Here is a 14,271-nt window from a genome sequence, read left to right on the forward strand (position 1 = left end):
CTGTAGGAGTGGAGAGTGGCTCCTAGCTGACAGGTTACATGGAGACCTCTGTCCTACAGCTGTAAGGAAATTGTCACAACTACTTGAGTCTGGGAGAGCTTCAATGAGAATGCAATCCAGTGGATGTGTTGATCTAAGTTAGCCTTATAGGACTCTGAGCACAGAACCCAGCCCTTCTGTCCTATAGACCTGTGAGGTAATAAATGTTATTTTAAGCTTCTAAGTTTGTTCTAACATCTTACAGCAGCAATAGCAAATGACACCAATGGAATATTTTGCTTCACAAAATTACAACTATTATTTGTTAAATATTTATTGATGTTAAATCCACATTACACCAGCACAACAATCCAAAGTAGTATGATAGTACTTTTTTTTTTATAAATACAACATAAAAGGTGGCAAATAATGCTACTTAATCCCCAACCCAGCAAATTAGCAGTCACATTCAGAAAAATTTGGCAAGTAAGATATGACGTAAGTCATAATTCTACAATATAGATAGGTCCATGAAAGACTTTGTATGGTATCTTAAATTCCATATTAGCAACGCATATAAGCGTGGTCAAAGAAACTTGCACCACTCTGCAAAGAACATCTGCCACCCAGTGATCAAGCCTATGAATCATTTAAAACTTGGTTGGTTGGTGTTCTTACAAAGAAGTAGAAAGCTGTACATGTGAAGCAGTAATATGAAATATATGGGGTGGTACACAGATATAAAATTATTTTAAAAAATACTACGTACTGAATTAACTGAGCTAAGACAGTTCAACATTTTTATTATAAATAATGAAAGATATATGTTTTGCATAAGGAATACAGTGTTTTCTTTTCATCACAAAGTACCATTAAAAACCTCATGTCTTAAAATACCATAATATCCGGCCAAATTGCTTTTTCTCCTTTCTAAAATTTATTGGTTCCGACTTAAAGCCATCAAGTCTGGTCAGAATCCATTCAATCTAGCTGTTGCAAGGATCAATACGCATTCAAAAAGCAGTCTTTGCAGAGATGCCTTTACAAATTACCTGGAACGTAGCACCTTCTTAAGGCAAGGTTTCATGGCAGCATGGAAGTGAACTAATATTTTCCATTTACCATATCACGGTGCCGTTGGGAAAAAAATAGGTGATGGCACAAACCTGTTTTTGTCTCTCCCAAGAATCCATTTCCCTCGAGTAGACTAGCCCCCACAGACAGTTTCTCACTGATGCCAATCTTGCAGTCTCGGCCCATTTTCCACTTGCTCAACACATCTAACCTCTTCAGCGACTACACAGACGTCAGACACACTGAAACTTCCATAGCATATGTGCGCCAATCTCCCAGCTGACCCTAGACCCGACCCCCCCGACTTTTGAATGGCAGCGTTTTTCCACCTATACTTCAGATTAATGTTGAGGAAAACCAAAGAAAAGTCTGGCCTCCACCACTGTCTCCTGCCCCACCTACTTTTATCTCGATGAATAGAAGTGTGCCGGTAGCATTTTCCTTCTTTCTTCCTACTCCTTCCCAGCCCGTCTTTCCTCTGAATACTATATGCCTTGGCCATTTGGGTGAGTGGTATGTCTTCTGTGGAATGGACTGTACTATAGTTCTGCTTTATTCAGAATACTTTATATTATTTATATTTAAATTAGCCTTTTAATATGGTTTGTAAGTACGCTTCCTACCAAGGTAGCATGAAAAGAAAATACTACACATAAAGAAAAAGAAAAGTTAAGAACTAAGGTATCAACCTTGTTAGAAAAACTCTTGATATTAATAAGATTTAAGGCAAGTAATTTCTTCCTTATGATTTAACATAAAACAATTTGTAAAGACAAGGCATTTACTTGGATTTGTCATTTCCTCTTCCTTTTCATCCCCACATATTGCACTTGGTTCACTGTAGCTGTCTGAATACACTGCCCATTTAGAGTCCTTTCAGTATTACTTGTACAACTGCCTCGTGTTAAGCATTCCACACTATCATGCTATGTAGCACCTATAGCTAGTGTTTGAAGACACATCTGAGAATACAAATTCTGGTTACCTTTGAACAGTTGATTTCCATTAGCGTTTTGGCATTTCAGATCGCCTTCATCACAGAAATTCCAAAAGTTTTAAATTGGATGATGAATGTGAATTTTCTGTGCAATGTGTACATGTCTATTAGCATCACCTACTTAAACTCTAAGTTTGGTATATCAGGTAAGAAAAATATTATTTTGGTGGTTGTTTTTTACAGTCAAAGGTATGTTTTTGCCCTTTACGTAATGTGACAAAGGAATATGTTGGTCAAGGCAATGGCTGTTTCAGTGTCTCAGCTTTAATATGAATGTTGGATTACAGGTCCTCACTTTCCACCAGGCCAGTACTCAGTGTCAGGTGAGATGGGCTGGCCTCAGGTTGGAAGGCTGCTTTAATGTCCAGTCCCTGGTCCGAAAGCGCTGCATACCGACTGGCTGAGGGCCGTACTTTTTTTGGCTTGGTGCTCTGTGGCTGCTGGTGCCACTGGGCTACAATAAGAAAGGAAAAGTAAGATTAAAAAAAAAAAAAACAAGATGTAATTGGAAAGCCCTTAAATGTTTCAAGTAAATACTGTATGTCTTTATATGTGTACCAGGCTCCTGTTCTTTTTCATGGGAGAAAACCTAAAACTTAAGCACAGTTTTGCATCTTCCTCCTATAGGCAGGTTTACTGTCTATACAGGGTAGTGGGACTGTAACAGATACAGAGTAATTAGGTGTAGTTTGTTTTAGGAACTCCTTTGAAACAGTTGTGCAGATTCCTAATTCTCACCTCTCCCCCTCTTAAAAAAGTCTTTAAAGCTCAAAATGTATAAATGCCACAATAATTACAATAGTCAGGTATTCTGCTTGGACGTTTTAACACTAATCAATTGAAAAGAACAGTAGGGAAGGTTGCGGTCACTCAGCCTTGAAGAACCTCAAAAAGCTGCTTCCTATTCAAGAAGAGGTAAAGTTTGAAAATCCATTCTTAATTTTTTCTAGTGGTTTTCTTACGTCAATAGGTCACATAATGCTACTGGTCTAGTTTGTGAATTCAACAAACAATTTTCTTTAAATTCGGGATGCATGTACACAAATATTCATACACAAACACTCACAAACCTATTGCTAAGCTGCTTAATGTGTATTAAGGAGAAAAGCGCTAAGCCACAAGAAAGTATGCATTCCAGGGTCAATGGTACACACATGGAGAGTGCATGAAGACACTGTGATAGGATTACGATACAGGGAGAAATGTTAAGAGGCAGTCATTTGCAGAACACGGTAACAAGAAACTGAAAAACGTGGTTATGTCTTTGCCCACTGTTAACTCCTAAGGATGCTTGAGTAAGGAAGCCAACGACTGACTGGCCAAAGTCAGAGAAATAAACATGCATATCTGGCTAATAATGCAAAGTTCCTGAATGATACTTGGGTATTTGTTCTCCTGGTGTAGTTCACTATTAATGTTGAGAAACTATAAACAGAAAGAGAAAGAGCAATATGAAATTTTTGGCAAATAAAAAGCTATAGTTTATAAGCTTATATAAAAGCACTGTGATTTGCTGTCCCGATGTCAAATTTTTCATGACTTAACGAATAAATGCAATGAGAGGCGATGAAGTGGCACTCACTGTAAACGTCCAGCCTGGCAGTGCAGGACACAATCCCTGCTTCATTCTTGGCTGACACCGTATACCACCCAGCATCTTCCTTTGTGGCTCCCTGAATGAGCAGGCAGATGTAGCCATGATTATCCTGGTGCATGCTGGAGGAAAGGATAAAGTCATTAGCGTTCTAAATTTTTAAAGAGTGGCTTTGGACACGAAGCATCATTTTTAATTAGATCATTAGAAACAGAATTGTGCAAGTAGCGGATAATAGGGTCATACTTATTCTGGAAAGGCTGCTCGCCCCATTAAAGTTAATGGGAGAGAAGAGCAGACTTCAAGAGGCTGAATAAATGTGCACACTTAATTTCTAGTTGAGGATCTGCCTTTACAAAGCCCACTGAATAGAATAGTTTCTGTATCGCCACTAAAGCAAATGAATTCATCTTTTCTTCTAGATGCAACACTCAAAAATCACCATGAAATTTAGTTAGAATGTGCCTCATCACATACCATCAGAGCTTCCTTCCAAAAGCTTAATCATACATTAGGGGAAAGAGTGATTTTTGTCTTTATCATCAGTGGCATGACTCTTCCACAGATTTATGTGCTAGACAAAGGGCATCTTTTTATATATCCTTCGGACCTACTGAGCAGGTGCAGATTCAGTTAAGTCATTGTTCTCACCTCACTCGGTCAGTGCTGTGAGTGAGTGATTCATTTTCTTTCTTCCAAAATATCTGAGGCGGCGGCATGCCTGAAACACGGCACTCCAGTCGCACAGGGTACCCATCAGCAACTCCTGTGTTTTGCAGCTTCTCGAGAAACACAGGGGGTTTGTGTGCTTCTTTAGCTAAGGAAACATGAGATGAATGATGTATCAGTGATATACAAAAGTGGTACTATAAAGAAATTAAGAAGCTTTTAGAAATATCGCTTAAACAGATCTTTTATGGTATCATTCTTCACCTCAGGTGGGAAGATGCTAGTCCTCTCTCTTTTACCAAGAAAGGCTCCTATGCTTCATTCCACTCATTTATCTCTTCAATTAATTCAAGTCTGACAAGCCCACACAGTCCACTGGCCATCTGCTCCACAGAATGCCTGTCTGACAGGCTGCGTGACACTCCTAAGTCATTGCTAGCATCTGGGATGGCTTCACTACTAATTATGTCACCAAGCACTCGCAGCCTTTACTAACCACCGCCACCTAGTGACTCTGAGGAGAACAAGTCTTTCTAGGAATTTGATCCGCTCAGATTCCCTTCTTGCAATCTGGAAATGTCTGCTATGAAGATTTGTTAAGTCTTGGCTTAAGTGGGACATACCATAGGATTTAAAGGAGGGAAAAATGGGGTAGACATCTTTATCTAAATTTGGGAGCTTTAAATTGTTACATATAAACTAGGAATGTACATCCTCCAAGTTACAAATTCCAGTTTGTATTCTTTGAAGAAAGCTATAAAAAGGCAACTTTATTATTACTTTGAAGGAAAGAAGCCATAAAAGAGACAACTTTATGACTTAGTCTGAAAAAAAATCAGAACTATTTGTTAATAACACTCTGACTATTACCATCCAAAGGGAAATTGTTTTCTTAGTTGGGAGGTGGAAATAATTTCAGAAAATTTGAGGATGATGTTTTGAATAATGATGAATTTGAGGATGGATGTTTTTATCCACCACTCTCTCCTTTGGGGTGACAAATATATCAAAGCAAAACAGCTATGGGAGAAACAGGTGAAGAGAATAAAAATTCTACCTGAAAATTTCAAATGCCTAAGATTCTCTAAGATCTTGAATGATGTAGAGGATTATATATTTTTTGTATTTCATATGGTTTCCTACCCTAGGCTGTTTTGGGGAAAGTGGGAACAGATCTCACTCAACATTCTTTCTGGATCCCAGCTGGAAAAGAGCATACAAGGCATAAAACAAACTTTAATGTCAAAGCAACTCTCCAGTAAGAATAACATCCACCATTTGGGAGCACTGCTATGCATGGGACTGCTGATACAGAGCTTCGCATGATTTAATCCTAATAAAAATTCTTCGAGGCATTATGGTCCCTATTTTTCATATGGGGGAAGGGAGTAGCAGAGTTATATATGTGCCAAAGGCCATAGCTAGTAGAGGAGAGTGGGGGTTAGAACTGAGATCTGACGCCAAAGACATGACAGCTGTAATCACTGTGCACCACCTTTCTAATGCAAATGCTGACCGAGGCACACCAGGATGCTGGTGCCTCTCCAGCCTTCTAAAGGGCAGATATGACGCAAGGGAACATTAAACAGGAGAATGCTGAACGGTTTTGGTTGGAGGAGGGATGGTTAGAGGAATGGATGAAACTGGCCCTCGTTGTGTAGGAATATTTTACTTGATGTAAAATTTAAAAGCGTGGTTAACACATACCACAACAGCCTGGGTATTTATGACTTTTTTTGTGTGTGACAAATAATGTCCTGGTGCTTTAATTAGCATCATTATCCAGGATGTTAGCCACAACCTCCTGAGCTTTATTCTCATTGCTGTTCTATCTCTTGAAAGAGCTCAGTGGCTCATCATGTTGGGCAGAGCACTAGGACTCAACAGACTTAATTTATTAAATAGGACCCTGGGAGAATCACTTATACTCTCTCATTTCCACACCTGTAAAATGAGGAAAAAAATTTGCTCTAATTATCTCTTAGGGCTTTTGTGAGGACCAGGGGATACAATGTATACGAAGCACTTTGCAAACAGAAGTATGAGAAATAAACACTTTCTTTTTTAAAAGAGAACAGATAATAGATGCTCAACTCTTAAGGATATTATAAACGTTCCTTATCTAAGGGTAAAACTTTATATAACATTATGTGCTTTTACAAAGTTTATCTAATAGTATGTAATTCAGTAAAAAGCAAATCTGAATAGGACTATGACACTGGGGTAAATGATAATGTTTCAAATTTTTGAATTTTGAAGCCAGTACACATTACTTTAAAAACGGGGTAGAACTTTATGCATAAGCAAAATATTATATATAAGTTCGGTTCTGGAATCCATGATGCCGTTGCTCCTTCTCTGTGTAACACTGGAGGCCAACACACACATGAGAAAGAACGACCCAGCAAAGCTACTAAATTCCTCCTGTCTCTTGGCCAGGCTAATGGGAGAAAGGAAAGATAAATAATGGCTACACTGAAAAAATTAATGTTTCTGATTTGGTCACTCTCATGTCCTAACTGGCTATTCTGATGATAAAAATCTATTTTTTTTTCAGCAGTTTTATGTATTTTCCATACTGGTTAATAATGCAGGATCAATTTATATTTTTGCAACTGATACTCATTCTGAGAGAAAAAAGATTCACAGACTTGCTCACCAGCAACTACAAGCTCCAGGCTGAATGAGTTTTGTCCTGCTCGATTAGTGGCTGTACATGTATAGATGCCAGCATCCCGTGATGTGACTGGCTCGATGATCAGGGAGTGCACTCCGTTCTCACGCACAAGCATCTTGTGAGCGCTGTCGGGGCGTATAGGTTTTCCATCTAGTTGCCAGCTTAGATCTGGGGTTGGTAACCCACTGACCTAAACCAGAAAGGAACATATAAATTTCTCTAATACTGAAACAAAATGAAAACATTAATAGCTAGGAAGGCACCATAAATTCCTTCTTTGGCAGTAAGAGGATGGGTTTCGTGTCAGCTCATGTTACTCTTTTGTTTAAACCTTTCAATGGCTTCCTGAGTAATCATGGACTCAACTTCTAAACATCTCTTATATCGTCTACGTTACATCTCTTAGATCTTCTATGACTTATATCTCCTGGAGAAAAGTAAAATGGAGGATTTAAAAAAATTTGTTATCTTACCTCACCAGGGTTATGAAGATTACTGGGATGATGTCAGCACAGGGTGCTGAGCTCTTTGGAAGAAGGTGTCCAACCACAATAACAGTAACACACTCAGCTGGCTTTTATACACCATAAAGCTTACTATCAAAGGGCTGCCACAGCTATGGAGACATCAGTTAATGCATCCATCGGCACAAAGAGCTATTATTATTATTTTATAATCCTTGAAACTAAGTAACAAGAGCAATATGAAATTACCCAGAAAGCCATCTCAACAAATTAGCATCACAATGGAAACATAAAATCCTGAGACCATGACAGTTGTGTTGACCAGAGATCAGATAAAAGCACATTTAATTGCTAGTAACACATTGTGCTGTGAAGGGGTAGGGATGGTTGCCATCTGTCAGCTCTTTATAGTTTTGCCCTTGATTGTGAAAGGGAAGAAAAGCACCATTAAGGAAGGCTTTTTTTTTTTTTTTTTTAACCCCTAACCCAGGTTTACCAGTGGGAAATTGCATACAAAAAGATGTCATTTGGAGTGTAAAATAATTCTTTTGAAAAACCAGCTCTGCCAAGTTCCATTCTTGCTGCGTGATACTCATGAAACGTTTAAAATAGTACTTACAAGATACCCACCTCTGCATATATAGCAAAGTTTTCGAGAATTTCAGGGAAAAAGAAACTGAAATTACTGGCTAAAAAGATGAAAACATTCTGGAAACAAACAGCAGTAGTTAGCTTGGCTTCGGAGAGGAGAGGTCAGGCTCCTTGTTCTCCATCTGGGAGCCTGCTCTCCCTCAGCTCTCGGCATATACTGCTTTACTTGTGTGGCCATCACCTGAGGAGGGGGGGCGGAGTGCACACTCCTGGTCAGGCTCCAGGCCTTTCTCAAGGTTAGAAATAAGGTGGCACTGCTCATTGCTGCCTTGCTAGGTTAGATCCTGACTTGAGTACTTGCAACCCACTAATTAATGTGCAGCCATGCCAGTGCAGAGTTAATCACATTAAAAGTGAAGAGAAAATGCCTGGTTCTTCTACCCCTATTCTAATTCCAGCCTTTCTGGTTGTGTAAAGAAAGCCTGATTTCAGGAAGTTAAGGTCATTATAAGCAGGTCATACTTTGAACAGATGCATGCTCTCAGCTGATAGGGGGATCTGAGGCAGGAGCTGAGCAGATTTGTTACTAGAGGGGTTGGATTAGTTATTTTCCTTTAGCACTTAGTACCAATTCAAGGGTAGTCAGTGTCTAGGAATGCACCTAACGGGTTAAAAGCGGGGAGGGGAGTGCTTTTTGGGCACTAAATAAATCTGTTGCTTTAGTGACAGGCTTCATGATTTTTTTTCTTCTTAAAGCTTACGTATGCTGATTTTTTTTCTAAAAGAACAGATTTTTTTATACCTTTTTATTCATGAAGTACTAATCCCTTGGTATCATCTAATAAAATAAAATTTACCCTGTTAAATGTCATCTCCAGATAGTCTGTATGAATTATAGACCAAAACTAAAATATACATATAAATTCACAGATGCTGAAACTCAAGTTTTGTACTCATACTGTAAAAAGAATTATGTTGGCAAATAAAATACTTCTGTTAGGAGTGCTTTTTAAAACACATTTTTTTTTTTTAAATGTTTTTATTTTATTTCTAGGAGAGAGAGAGAGAGAGACAGCGTGAGCAGGGGAGGGTCAGAGAGAGAGGGAGTCACATACTCTGAAACAGGCTCCAGGCTCTGAGCGGGCAGTCAGCACAGAGCCCGACGCGGGGCTCGAACCCACGAACCGCGAGATCATGACCTAAGCGAAAGTCGGACGCTTAACCGACTAAGCCACCCAGGCGCCCATTAAAACACATTTCTATAAATCTAGATTTAATACTCAAGTACCTTACATTTGTGTTCTGCAATCCCAGAAAGAACCAGCAGAGGGAGCCCAAATAATTTTGAAAAATCCTTTTTGTATTTAAGAACTAAAACTTAAAGATCAATAAATAATGGGGCAAAAACCCAAAACAATCAAAATAAATTAAATATTTCCGGCCTTGAGTTCCTTTGAGAAATTCATGAAAGCCATATCACACACATAATTTTGTATGCAATTTCAGAACTCACACACCTAATGAAAGCTGCTACCCCAAGGACCCTGGGTTAAGAAGTCTTACTGTAAAAAGGGTGACAGAAGGATGTCACTCTAACCTTAGAAATGGGAGGAATAAAAGAGTAGATACATGACTACAAAATTTATATGAAAAAAGAGTGAAGATAGATAAATTATTAGGATATGTGACATTTACTACTTCAACAAAATGGTAAACTTAAAGGAAGAAACCTCCCAGTGACTTTGTATAGTATGCTACATAGAGTTCTTTTTTTGTTGTTGTTGTTTTTGGTTTTTGTTTTAAATTTATTTCTGAGAGAGAGAGAGAGAGAGAGAGAGAGACAGTGTGAGCAGAGGAGGGTCAGAGAGAGAGGGAGACACAGAATTTGAAGCAGGCTCCAGGCTCTGAGCTGGCAGTCAGCACAGAGCCAATGCGGGGCTCGAACTCATGAACCATGAGATCGTGACCTGAGCTGAAGTCGGACACTCAACCGACTGAGCCACCCAGGCGCCCCTAGAGTTCTAAATAAAGAACACATTTAATAAAAATTTAAAAGAATGACAAAACAATAGATCAACATCCAGTATATTTCATTTGTTCCCCCTGTAGGCTAGAAAACATTTTAAAGATATATACCTTACATAATTTCTCTAAAAGGAACTCAAGAGAAAATGGCAGTGAGGGTAGAAGGGAAGCAAGAGATTTGCCGGCAGTAACAAACTCTTACTTTACAATCCATTCTGCAAAGTTTTCCTTCTTGAACAGTTAGATCTCCAGGAGCCTGCAAGAAGTGAGGTCTGAAGAATCGCTCCTGAATTGGTTCATTTTCGTCTCCACTGTCTCTTGATCTAGAACGAGGCCTTAGCACAAGACAGATAATAAACAGAAAGATGAAAGGAAAGGAAGGAAACAAAGAGGGAGGGGGAGGAGAAGACAGAAGTTATTTTTAGGCTCTTAGTCATTTATTTTTTTTTAGTAATACATGGAGCAATAATATAATTTCTCTACCTAATTCTTACTCCTAAACTTTACACCCAAAGTCAAAATAACAAAACCTTGTTTCATTTGCAAGTTTATTAGAAATTTCATAGTCTGCTACTTTCCGATGTTAAATAACTGTTATCGTAATCCTTAAAGCTAATATGAATAATAAAGGGGGAAATGGGGAAAAAATGAAGTATTCTATATTGACCTGTTTTTTCCCTAAATACTTTTGAAAGCTGTATGAGAAGTAGCAACTGCTGCTCATTTATTGCCAAATCTTTTTCAATAGAAATTATAACTTCTCATTGTGATTTTAAATTTATAGGAAATTAAAATTTCTTACTGTTTTGTAAGAATTTCAGCTCTTTCTAGTCGAAATTCCTTCTCATATTAACCAGGAAAACAAATTATATATTTGTTAGCTTTAAAATAAACTTGTACAAATCTTCCAGATTTTGTGTACCTCTCTCGCTATTAAGTATGTTGCTGGAGGCACCTTAAAGAGCCAATACAATTGAAAGTAATTGCAGGGACGATGTAAGAAAGGAGCAAGACACTGAAAACAAATTCTGTCACTAATCACTAGAAGAGAAGTTTAAAAACATTTAAGCAGAAAAAGTAGGAGCAGAACAAATGAAAGAGCAGTATCATTAATGGGTCAGTAATTCCCAGCTTTTTAAATGTAGTTGCCTCTTCTGCAACTACAGGTCTAATTTATGAGCAAAATGCTTTCCTAGGAGACACTAGGACATGGACAATCTCAAATGTATCGAAGACACATGAGAAGCAGGAGAAAAAAATGCAAGGGACTAACTGTGTTGTGTTCACAGTCACAGATACAGGCATAGGTCCCTGTGACCAGTTACTGCCACAAACAAGTTCGAGTTGAACCCATGTGTGTTTAGGAGCCAGAACTGCCTTCCAAGTTGTCAAAGGACTCTGTGCATGTAACCACGAGGAGGTGTAGAAACAACACTTTTTGGTGCTTACTCAGTTTCTCCTGCTTACCTTCTGTGAGCCTAACTTGGTGTGCGTTCTCTTCACCGAAGGCGTTTGCATCTGTGGCCTGTGGTTTACTGTCCAGGCTATTTGAGCATGCTGTGTAAAATATCTAAACAGGAATCCAAGATGACAGGCTGGCTGACTTACCGTATGCTTTTTTTAAGTGAAAATATGTTCCTGGCAGTAAGACCCTTCCCTTGCCCCTGCCTGCTTCTACTCTGTCACCATCCTTGCACAGACGCGGGGTGTAGGACGAGAAAGCACACTCTATTGTTAGCAAGTATTTGTTGAGCATTTAAGATCGTACGCACCTTACCTACAAAACTGTCGTCTAAAATAAACTCTTTCGAACCTAGTGACCGAAAAGTGAACATTAGGAAACTAGCTGATTTTAAAAAATCTGGTGGCAATAATTTGTAATGGGCAGTCTAGACAGCTGTTGGTTGGAGGCATTTGGTTTTGAGTATCTGTGTACCATTTACTGGTATTCTCACCTTAATGTGCCTGCCATTTAAAGGTGTTGAGTCTTGATATCTTCATATATTAATTGGGACCTATTTAACAAATTAGTGATAGTATATCTAACTGACACTAGCAACTGTTTGGTCCTTTCCCCTTTCTAAATTGCAGAGAGGAATAATCAAGGAGCCATACAATGTATCATTTTAAGATTGTATTCACTTTCTTCTGTCTTGCAACTGTGTGCACTTTTGAGGTCACACCATGGTTCTAGTAGTGTTGACTTTATAAAAAGAACGGCAATGAAACAGTAGCAACATGTGAAATACCTTCTGACATGAGGATGGCCTGAGGGAGAGCGGGGGCTGCGACCTCTTTGGTTGACAGCCTGTACCATCAGCCTTCCTGTACAACTGATGCGGCCCTGTCAGAGACATCAGGAAAAGGAATGATTTGCAAGCAAAACAACCAACCTGCAAGCACCACCGTGTTTACTGTCCTTCTCTGTAAGACATTACTTCTTAACCAATAAATATACCGTATCAGGAATGACACCGATCCCTCTCAGAAATGTACTTTGCCTGAGTTGAACTCCTCAGTACACTCTATATTTAAGGAACTCGGTGACTAGGTCTGTCTTAGAACTATTAAAAAAGCTTTACCATTTTATCTAGAATGGTCTTTAAAATGACAATTCTTGACGAATTCATTGTAATCTGCTATGGTCTCTCAAACACACAATGTTGAATTGTGAACTGCAGCAGGGGAACGTTACTCTTTTGTGATAATTCCATTTTCATGGTCACATATCTATTGGTTGTAGTTAATTCTGAAATCAAACGAGACGATTTAAGTTTTCTAACAGATCTTTTTAGTAATATAATTTTTAAATGTAAGCAGAGTCTCTTCCAAAAACCATACATTAAAAAAGATGCCAGCATGATAAAATGAGCATTATGTGAGAATACACACAGGGATGACACAGAGAGTATAATGACTATAGGTCACCAGGTTCACATGAAATGAGCAAAATTGTGATTTAAAAACCAGAAGAAGTTAAATATCTAAAATATGTGGGGGGTCATATGTTATGGGCCTATCTAAGGAAAAGCCATCTTTTAGCTCTCAAATTTCCTCTCAAAGTTGCTGTCAAATTGAAAAATTGATAAGTTCTCCCCTAGGATAGACAACAGTAATACTTAGAGGACTGAGAGGACATGAATAAATCACCAAAGTTACTCTGGCTTTTTGGTTTAGCCCCTCCTTTTAATTTTTTCCCTATTAGTAGCAGAGTAGCAAAATAGGTGATTTTCTTCTCTTACATCCTAGGAGAATGTGAGCAGTTATACTTCTAAGTTTTGATGATGGGCGGTAGCGAAGGACAAGAGAGGAAAAAATGACAGACTATTAATGATTAGACTCAGTGATTTCTAGCTCAGAGTAGATGAGCCCCCCTCACGTGCACTTAAGAGTCGTAATGCACTGCTGAGTCTCACTTTCATTCCAAACTGCCAGCATTGGCAGGTAACAGAAGCAAAGGTGTGCTGTATGTTTAGAGGAACTGCTTTCTGAGTTCCACCTGACTGTGAACTGGGGGAGAGGGCACAGTGCTGGAGGGGACACACAGGAAGCCCACAGCAGGATTCAGCGAAGGGCAGGAATCCAGTCAGCAAGTCTCCCCGCAGACTGGACTTCTCTGGGCCTTGACCACTCCGAAAAGGCAAAGACACACAGTGCTGTAATACAGACAGTAAAACTGGGGGCTATCAAATAGAAAAGAGGTGGTCATAAAGGAACAAAACTGAAGAAGTCTTATCCCACTAGATCCGTAACTTCCTCTAGCATTCACAATATTTGCTACTGAGGTCATATTTCAGCACAGCCTTTCTTGAAAATATCCATGGAGACATAAAGTATAACATTGTTTATACTTTTTTTTAAAAGAAAGTATACTTACACTTTCTTTTTAAAAATTTTAAAAAATGTTTGTTTATTTATTTACTTAGAGAGAGAGAGAGAGAGAGAGAGAGAGAGCGCACAAGTAGGGGAGGGGCTGAGAGGGGGAGACACAGAACCCGAAGCAAGCTCTATGCTGTCAGTACAGAACCTGGCACAGGGCTTGAACCCATGAACGGTGAGATCATGACCTGAGCCGAAGTTGGATGCTTAACCGACTGAGCCACTCAGGTGCCCCGAGGGGGATTATTTCTAATTTAGATTTGTTATATCGGAAGTTCAGGTCAGTTCTCTCATGCTACTCTCTTGCCAAACCCTTGGGAGG

The 14,271-nt window shown here is 39.0% G+C and overlaps 1 protein-coding gene across 1 annotated transcript in view; it reads right to left on the reverse strand.

Annotated features, from left to right (window-relative positions):
• Positions 1 to 297: 297 nt before the first annotated feature.
• The window catches only part of PALLD (palladin, cytoskeletal associated protein), a 383,592-nt gene continuing 369,618 nt past the window's right edge, over positions 298 to 14,271 (reverse strand). The window contains exons 15-20 of the mRNA XM_039251508.1: positions 12,320 to 12,414; positions 10,273 to 10,405; positions 6,973 to 7,180; positions 4,296 to 4,461; positions 3,633 to 3,766; positions 298 to 2,504 (exon numbers count right to left, since the gene is read on the reverse strand). Coding sequence (XP_039107439.1) covers positions 2,332 to 2,504; positions 3,633 to 3,766; positions 4,296 to 4,461; positions 6,973 to 7,180; positions 10,273 to 10,405; positions 12,320 to 12,414 — 909 coding nt within the window. The 3' untranslated portion in view covers positions 298 to 2,331. The remainder of the gene's footprint in view (positions 2,505 to 3,632; positions 3,767 to 4,295; positions 4,462 to 6,972; positions 7,181 to 10,272; positions 10,406 to 12,319; positions 12,415 to 14,271) is intronic.

Source organism: Hyaena hyaena, unplaced genomic scaffold (genome assembly GCF_003009895.1).
Source record: "Hyaena hyaena isolate Hyena2069 unplaced genomic scaffold, ASM300989v1 scaffold_391, whole genome shotgun sequence".
Classification (NCBI taxonomy): Eukaryota; Metazoa; Chordata; class Mammalia; order Carnivora; family Hyaenidae; genus Hyaena; species Hyaena hyaena.